Raw genomic sequence first — 9732 nt, forward strand, 5'->3', positions numbered from 1 at the left:
TCAAGGTCGTTATACAGTACACAATGGTTTCTAAAACTGATCTAAAACATGGATTCTAAAAACTATTCTAATACATTTGTTCGGCTTCTTCTCGTTTCTTAGTAATGTTAAATATGTAGCTTGAGATGTGTTTGTATAACGTCGTTTGATCAAAACTCATAAGAAAAATGAATTTTTTCAACACTAGACAAATATTCAAAGCGAGGAAACTTCCCTATAATGTAGCTAAAAAGAATACTTCTATCGTTACTATATAAACTACAATCAAAAGAAAGTGGGATTAAATTTCGACCTTGAGGTAATCTAACATGGCGCAGATGACGTCAAACAAAAAGCCTGTATTGCGGAAATGCCAGCTTCTGTAGTTTAACCATGCAGTTATTTTTCGACTTGGTGGTAGTAATCATGCAACCTGCGCAACGGACATTTTGGTGTGATGCAATAGGCTATATGCGCAAAGAACAAAGCGGGACGAACCAGCACATCATAAAAGAAGTGGGTATATTCGTCTTCCACTGCCTAAAAAGAAGAAGTCAAACCCAACAAAACCAGCAGAATGTACACTTTAGTAGCACAGCACAATCATAGAATGTAGTTCCCAGCACCTTTGTATTTTCCTTATTCTACATGTTGTTTGTGCCTGCAGTTAGCCCTCGGGCAAGAATTTGCAATCAACATATTTAATTGCAGGGCACTGACATGGTCGCATACCCCTTGCAGAGAAGGGGCGGGTCTACGGTGTGCCCTCCAGCCACACCCTCCACCAACTTCTCAAAAAGATTCGCCGAGTGACCCAACATTGCCACAGCAACGTTCGCCCTTAACTCCAATAAGTACCTTTTTACAGCGGTATCGGCGTGATTTTCCTCAGTACTAGAATGATGAACAGAACAAATGCAGTTTGATCTAGTGTCTTCCTGTAAAGATTCTCCCGGCCTGCTCCTTTTTCAATATTAGACAAAAACGGCTGGATTCAATAGCGGAAATGAATCCATCGCTAAGAGGCTTTCTACGTATTAAAGCCTGCAAAATCAAATAACTGGAAGCCAAAGCGTATCATCTACTTGGATATATGTTCCATGTGATTCCGGCACTAGACATGTATACTTTTGTTTTTCTTCTGCCTTTCTTTGGAATGCCACAGGCAATGGTTTGAAGCTTTTTCATAGCCCTTTTCACAATATGGGAATCACACACCATTTTTTCCTAAACAGACCCCGAAAGCCTTCTTGGCTCCATTCTTTTTATTGCTATGGCTACACCATGGATGTAGACAACGATGATTTGAAAAAAAATAAATGTCAAAGATTTTGCTGGATCAGTTTGACCCGGTCATTGACCCTGGCACACATATCGACCCATGGACCTTGTCACTCCATCCATCATCTCCGCTTCACTGAAAACGTACAATAAGCATGTATACATGTATAGTAATTTTTCCATATGCTGTCCGATTATACATAGTATGTCACAGCATTACGGGGATGTAACATCGATTATCATCATTCCACCAGGTGCCATAATACCGCCACCTCAAAAAACGTTGGTATAGAGGTCTTCCCAAGATTGTCTTGAACACTGAATGTTAAGTATCATAAATGTAATACTAGAAAGGCCGGCATTTGCTTAGGAGCAAATTCAGCTATTTTCACTCCGCTCTCCCCCTTTATGCAAACATGGACTGTTCCAAAATTGAATTTGAAAAAAATAAATCCCATGTGAGAATGACCTGGAACTACGTTGCTACTATACTATTTTTATGATGTATACGGTAATCCAATTTTTATTTCTTGATAACAACACGCACACAACATGCTAGTGTTTCACACATTAACAAAGAAGGCACCGTTTTACTTCAAGAAAAAAGGTTTTATTTCACAAACGGAAATTGTGTTGTATTTTTTCTACAGATGCGTTAACACGTTATGCGACCCTAAACGTTAGTATTACGTACCCACAGCAGACAATAGCGTGGTTATGATTAAAGTTTTCCTGCTTATTTACACAAGGCAAGGGCAGTTACTGCACTTATTCAAGGTTGTCACAAGCATAACTAATCTTCATACAAGCAGACCTCTCCAAACAAACTTCACTATACTTTTAACTCTTTACCAAGATATGCTTATTAGCCGTTTTTAGCAAAGTGCATTTTTTTAAAAATCCGATTGGATATCATGGCTGAACTGCAATGACATTATCAGTACAAATACATATAAAGTTATGCACATTGTATTCAGACAAAAAGGATCACATTCCGTTTTTATACCTAGAGTTAATCAGGTAATACATTATATTGATGAACAAAGATTATTAGCCACTGTATGTTTGCACGAAGTCTGTTTCATATATCTAAATGTTTTGTATGCTTTTTGTGTAAAAGGACTCAGCAATTGCAGTAATTATACGTCTGTTATAACCTTAAAGTTCCATTTATTTTTCACATAAACTAACAGATCTCGAGAACCTTATTATGCGCGGCACTGCGCACGTGATCCACTAAGTAGTACGAAGTCTTTGCTGATTGGCTACCGAGACAATTCAATTAGCAGACCGTGAACCCGCCGCACCTGCCAGCTGCGTGTTCAAGGACCGTTTTGTCGGCTTTGTTTACCACAAATGGTGAGACGTAGGAACGCGTTGAGCGCCGCTGAGAATACTGTAGTTGCAAGTTAGGAATTTACGTGTTTGCAAGCAAAAGTCAGTGAGATTTCTGAAACAACAGCAGTTCCGTGATAAACGGAACCTTCTCAAAAATGATAATTCAACGCTAATACATATGTCATTATTTTTTTTATGTGATCATGTGTACATGTGGCAGCAAGGCGACCCGCGCGGCGGTTGATTAGCCACTACCAGACTTCCGCCTGGTTGAATAGAGGACTTTTGCCAAGTTCAAGGAATAAAAGCCTAGTATATAACCTTCTTGGTTGGAGTTAATTGGCCTATAAGTGTTGGCCGGCCTGGCAAATTGCAAGTCGCAAACTATAGTCCTCGGCCATGTGACGTTAACTTATCTGGCGTGTTTTCTGTCTTTTCCTGACCAATTTCTTCTATTTTTTTTTACGCGGAGCGGCTTTTAATTGTGGACAGTGTAACAGCGGGGCTCAAGCACCGCCAAATCGACCATGCCAAACAGCTCTGAGCTATAAGGTTAGGCGTTGTGGTTTTCGCACTGGGATTGCGATATTTTTTCTCTCCGTTGTTGATGACTTGTTCTGTGGTGAATCCTGCACTTGAAATGAATCCTCTGGCCGGCCGACTCTCCTAGCATACTATTGACTCTATTTGTCCACTTTCTACAATTAGACCACCGAACCGTGGAGCCTGGTAGAGGCTACACTTGACTGAGGGTGGCCTCCTGTCTAAAATGTGCCAACGTATCTTGTGCTTGCGTCGAGGTTTGTGACAATAAATTTGATTTGAATTGGTGACAATAGCACTGAGAACAATGCCCTCACACCGTGTCATTATTCGTCGTTCATGAATTTGATAACTGCAGATATTCCAACAACACCCGCATTCGCCGGATGACGTTTGCGACGCGTGTTCATGAATATTAATTAGAGCAAGCAGGGGTGACCACGTGCACGGCCGCCACCTGGTCATACCACAGGGAAGGTGATTACGTCATTTACCATATATGGTGAGACGCTCAGAGGCGGTGAAGACGAAAACGCAGACGAAAAACCCCGCCAAATTGGCTTATAAATCATTTTTAAGTGATTTTGTGCCAAAAATGATAACAGGGTTCTTTTAGTAAATATCTCATGCACTATCATACCAAATTTCGGGTCCCTTGGGTTTAATACCTGGGCACGGGAGGCACAATTATACAGTTCGGTCAAAACACCACCTAAAAACATCCATAAAATCATTTTAAAAGTATCTATCAAAAAACCGAAAAAAACGTCTGAGGGTATTGACCCAAGGTACACTTGTGCCAAATTTCAGGTCATTCGGGCTAAGAACGACGGAGAGGAAACACTTTAAAGGTCGTGACAGGAGAAAGAAAGAAAGAAGAAACGGTACGAAAACAATATTTTCACTCGAAGCGTACCTACGGTACGCGGAGTGAAAATAACAATTCAGATATTTAGGTGTTGAAGACAATTTTGAGAAGTCCTCTGTAACAAAGTTTTTTTGAGGTGGCGGTCTAATGGCACCTGGTGGAATTATGCAAATGTAGGTTACGTCAGAACATACGATCTTTGTTTCAGGGATGGCGACTTCTGAGAAAAAAAAAACACTCCGTGAGAGATCTAAATAGAATCGTAGCTCCGAGCAAGTATAAACATTCTTATCACAAACACGAGCTATCTAACATAACCACTAAAAAAATCAGCGCTGATCATAGCATGCCCAGAGCACGAGATGTAAAAAAACGGAAGTTTTGTTGCTGTAGTACTGTTGAAAGGCGCTAGGAGGCCAATTATCGACTTTCGTTTTCCCGACCCTCTGAAAAACCTACCAAATATCAACAAAATCCATCAGCGATTTCTCGAATTATTCTGTTCAAAGGCACACCGACACAGACACAGACACACACACACACACACAAACTGCAGCAAATATCCTTCTTGACGAAGGCAATTACCCCATCATACAGAACAATTCTGTGTCACACCTGACTGCATTTTGGCTTATATAAGCTCGGGCATCCAGAAATTTGTTCCTGGTTGTCATCAAGCCGTCCTTGTCCCACATCCTTTCGCAACAACACACCACAAAGTCATTTACAGACAAGAACGCAACAACAGGACTAGACAAGACTCGACACAAACCGTTCTCAAATTTGAATTTCGCCAGAAATAGATCTCAGTTGTTTCTTAAAACGTCTGGAAAACGTGTCTATACCCCTTTAAGGGGAGTGGATGGTTGAGTCTAATTGTGAAAACCGTCGAAATGCACGTCTTCTTGATACTATCCGACTGAAAAGCCATATACACATGTACATGCAATTAAGGTTTTTAAGGATTACCACTTTTATAAGCAAACTAATCCATAAACGACACAGTTTTTGTCCCTATGGTGACCTATCACCTTTTCCAATAGGTCAATTCATCCTATCATTATCGCTCGTCTCTGATTGGTCGAAAAAAGTCTCATAGGGTCAATCCGCCCCTTTTTTCCATCTGTTGGTGGAAAAACATGTCCAACAGCTAGAGAAGTCTATAAATAAGCATTCAAACCCACAGCAGCTCTCAGTCAGAGAACTGTTCTCCTCAGAGCGTTTGTCGAGAGTCTTCAAATCCACCCGTAACCGTACCGCCCCGAGTAGCCGAGACACAGACCACAAGTCGACTTTCTTCGGAACCGAAAGCTTTAAGGTATCTTACTTGTATATTTGTGCTTCTTTCTTTTTACAATTCAAGTATAGACTTTTTTATCCGTTGGCGTGTTAATTTTTTGCGTCTGTATCAATATAAATGCACGGTGTAACACGCAGCTATGGCGTCTCGGGTATGCACGCGGTGCGGCGGCAGCTGGCTTGGGAAGTACTCCTTATCCTAGTTCACTCCAAACGTAGTTTCCTAATGGACAGTGCCTTGTCGTTATTCCGATATCGAATTCCGTTTTTCGACAAATAATGGCTTATTTTGGGACACCTGGCGAATTTTGCGAACGCGCACGACCGAAGGACAGCTGCAAATTAAGCAAAAAACGCTGCTTGACAATTAAGATTTGAGTCATTACTTTGTAAGCACAGGCGCTATTGAAGAGTAATTTGAAGTTGCGTTCCTTTCTTTAATGTACAGTACGATGATTATTTTGACGCGGTGAATATATTTTTTACTTGGATATTTGAGAAATTGGTTCCGTTCGACTCCCACACTAGGCTTGTTTGCCTGTTTTTGTCTTCTCCTTATCATTTGGATGGCCATAGGCAACATCTGGGCTTTTTCATGGTCCTTCTGACACTTCGAGAATCAAACGCCATCTATTTTCCTAATCAAACCACAAAAGCTTTATGACTCCATTCTCTTCCTTTGGTACCGGTGTATCAGCACAACAATGATTTGGAAAAAAACATGTTAATTGCACGACAAGGTTTTTGCTGGGTCATCCTGGCCTGGTAATTGCCCGGTTACACAGGTAGGCTCAGTTGAGTAGTCCATCTATTATCTCCGCTTTACTGCAATCGTACAATAATTGCGGTGACCTGTTATTATAGAGGTATGTCCGATGTCTATATATCATCTATAGTCCGCTGCACACTCACAATAGCCGTCTATCCAGATTGCAGTTGTTGTCACGCAAAGAAGATTCCCCTCCGAATTGGCGGTATTGTCACAACTTATCAAATATGCAAATAATCAGATTGTCTTGATTGATGCAACTTTGTGTTCAGACCACAGATAACTTGATATGATGCAGAATATCCTTAATTCAAGACTCTCAAATCTCATGAGAAATGAGAATAAGAATATCTTTCCCTATAAGAAAATGTATAAGCAGAAGTATTTGACGAAGGTTTGACAGAGTTGTTACCAAGGTGACCTCTCTCTCTTTCTTTTTGATCCAATCTTTATCACGCATCGCTGATTGGTCGAAAAAAGCTTAGAGTCACGATGGTTGAAGTAGCTAACAGACGCACACACCAAGAACAATACCTCCCACTCGGAGGTATACGGAGGAGAAATTCTGATACCTAAATGGAACTAAACACATAAACAAATATGATCGCATTCGGCTTTTGCTGTTTCCACAAGGACAGTAGGATGTGCTTAACATTACATGTATCAGGTGGCGCCCCTAAGCAATGAACATTGCGAGTCTCTACATCAATCAGTCCATGTTGTGTTGGATGGCGATGAGTGGGACCACCACGCTCCATTGTATTCTTCAGGCACGCCCTGCAAATTAATTATCCCCTGTGGCTATGAATAAATAGGCTCTCACAGGTGATCTTAAAGAACACAGTGCCCATGCGCGGATCCAGGGGGAGGCGCGCAGGGCCCTTCAGGGCCCTTCAGCTGGCAAAAAAAAAAAAAAAAAAGGCAAGATAAACCATGGCTACTAGAGGTCTTCGGAAGTTACGCCAAGAATATTGACAACGTTATAAAACTAATTCGCTTATTTGAAAGGAGATTTTCTGGTAATTATTTAGAGAAACTTGCAGTTTGCAATTACTAGTGGGTCTTTCGAGTCACGTAAACGTACGGTAAAGGCCCGAGGCGCGGCCGCATCAATTTCTCCCCAAGAAACTGGTGGGTCGCTGTAAGCCAAAATCGGCGCTCAAAAATATAGAAAGACCGTGGAAATTTTGTAAGATCTCCAGAAAATCAGCGGAAGTTACTTATTTTTGATGAACTGATGATTTCTATCGTCCGTAATCGGCTTAGAGAGACGCAACCCGCCTTGGGAAAATCGGCGTCGTGCGCTGACACCCCCCTCCCCACTCCAGTTCTGATCAGTCGCCGCGGTGACCGTGCTGACGTTTTTGTTGTCATTTCCCCCCGATTTATATAATAATCGTCATCAATTGCCACCGCAGAAGCAAAAAGAGTCCGAAATATATGCATTTTCAAATGCGTAAGACACTTTCAAAATCGTCTCCGGCAAGCCACTCAGATCCCACGAGATTTCTATGCGATTTTATAGGAGCGCGAGCCGCTTCGCGGAGAAAGGCAAATCGGCAGCCAGGTACAAATAATTTTGCGATATTGTCTGTGTAGCGTGCCGTCATTTATGAATATTAAGAAGGACTGAAGGAGGAACTAGCCTTCGTTAGGTTTGTCCTCAGTGGTAGTAAAAGATGTCCCTGAAGTGAACTAGACAGCCACAGACATGACAAAAAGTTAGTGTTAGTTTGCTTCTCAAATTGTTGTGAAAATTTACCCAGAGCCTGACACAACTTCTTGTAAGGTAACAAAGGCATGGGACGGTCAACTGAATTGGGGCATAACGCACTTAACTACTAGTAGCAGCGCTACAAAGTATACTTACTTTAAATGATCTTGTGAGGCACTGTTTGACGTATAAGATAGTGTTTACAAACTGTAAGTGTAAATTCTATGTACGTTAAATGTTAGATTGGATGTTTCATTTTGTTCGTGGTAATGCAACTTGAAAAAGATGCTGCCCCACCCCCCGGCCTGGTTTAGTTGGACTCTTCCTTCACGCTACACTTGGTTAAGAACCTGAAAGTGCACAGTGTCGAATATCAGTCTTCTTTTGTATCTAAATGACGGTAGCAAACGTGATAAGTGAATCCTTTAAGGAAAAAGTTATCGCATTGGGCCAAACGGATTCGATTGCATGGAAGACATCAGAACGTGCATCAATTTTTGCCATTTAAAAAAAAAAAGTGCAAAAATTCACATCAAATAAGCATCTACTATACACCTACCCATCACATAGAAATCAACACCACAGCAAGTCCAGGTGCAAAGATATAACACAAAACGTGCTGCTGCAGTACCAAGGTTAACCAACAGGGGGCCTCAAGTCGCGACCTGCACTATCACCATCCCCACACCTACCCACCTACCGAAATCATTGCATACCTTCCAGCAGTTCTTGTTATATACCCGTACCCCACATAACTTCCAGAGTGAATTCTGTATTGCAACGATACCTCCATTTTCTTGGAGGGAACTATACTGTGAATAGTTGCAAAATGAAAAAAAAATGCAATAGATGGCCAAAAATATCGGAAAATGTATACTTATGTAAGAAAAAATGCAAAACGTACTGGTTTTGTAAACATTCGTACGTTGGACATTTTATGTTCTGCGTGTTCTGCCATTTGTTCCATCTTCCCAACCACTTGGCTCATAGTGAAGGCAACCTGTTTTTGCCCAACTTATCTTTCCTTCGCACACTCGCATCAATTCTGGGATGCCCAGAGGATGACATCCATATAATCGAATGAATATGGCCTTAGGCTTAAAAGCTAAAGACTGTTTACTTTAAGGATTTGTATTTCCACCTGCTAAGACGACTTGGCGAAAGGCTTATTTGTTATCGCTAGGGTTGATTTGTTAGCTTTTTACTCAAAGGGATTTTTCTGACTATTTCTTAAACCTTTTATTTTCGGAAGAAGTAAGTCATCCACCATTTTTATTTACTCAATGGATGAAGGCACTTTTTGGCCGGTGTTGGGGGCGAACATGTACCCCCAGGCTGGGAGGGTCCTCATTCTCCATATATGGAGTCCAACTTCCAAATATGGCGTTCGCCCGGTGTTGTAGACTGACATGCAGCCTCAGGTTCGATGGCCCTTGTTTCCATATATGGACTGCAACTTGCAAATATGGCGTTTACCCAGTGTTGCAGGCTGTCCTAACAGCCCCTCATTTGGAGCCCCCTCCCATATATGGAAGTGCAACTGCACAAATTCCTTATATGGCATGGAGGATGCCTGTATGAATCAGATAATAGCAGGTCAGGCCACACCGATTTAATTTCTTGGTTCACGGATTCGCTCGCTCGCTCCTATTTTTGGGGAAAAAAATAAAAATAAAAATTACCACTCAGCAAATTTTCACCATTAGTTACAATCAGCCGACTTACCTGAATAGTCCAGAAACACAACTAGTTTACTGGTAAGTTTAACAGCTGGCATGCATACATGTGCAGCACAGTACCGTTATAACAAAATTACCAACATTTTGTTTGTGTCATTTTTTATTTCTGTAGGTCCACATCTTCAATTCAAGTCGATATTCTGAACAACCAAGAGGTGAAGAATCATGGTGAGTCTTAAGTTGATCCATATTTTTTATGAAA

General features: G+C 41.3%; 1 protein-coding gene across 1 annotated transcript in view; it reads left to right on the forward strand.

Moving 5' to 3' along the window:
* Positions 1–5170: 5170 nt before the first annotated feature.
* The window catches only part of LOC118432337 (actophorin-like), a gene marked incomplete in the record, with an annotated part of 11674 nt that continues 7112 nt past the window's right edge, over positions 5171–9732 (forward strand). Inside the window, 2 exon segments of the mRNA XM_035843888.1 lie at positions 5171–5327; positions 9643–9698. Coding sequence (XP_035699781.1) covers positions 9696–9698 — 3 coding nt within the window.

The sequence above is a fragment of the Branchiostoma floridae genome, chromosome 15 (assembly GCF_000003815.2).
Source record: "Branchiostoma floridae strain S238N-H82 chromosome 15, Bfl_VNyyK, whole genome shotgun sequence".
Lineage (NCBI taxonomy): Eukaryota > Metazoa > Chordata > Leptocardii > Amphioxiformes > Branchiostomatidae > Branchiostoma > Branchiostoma floridae.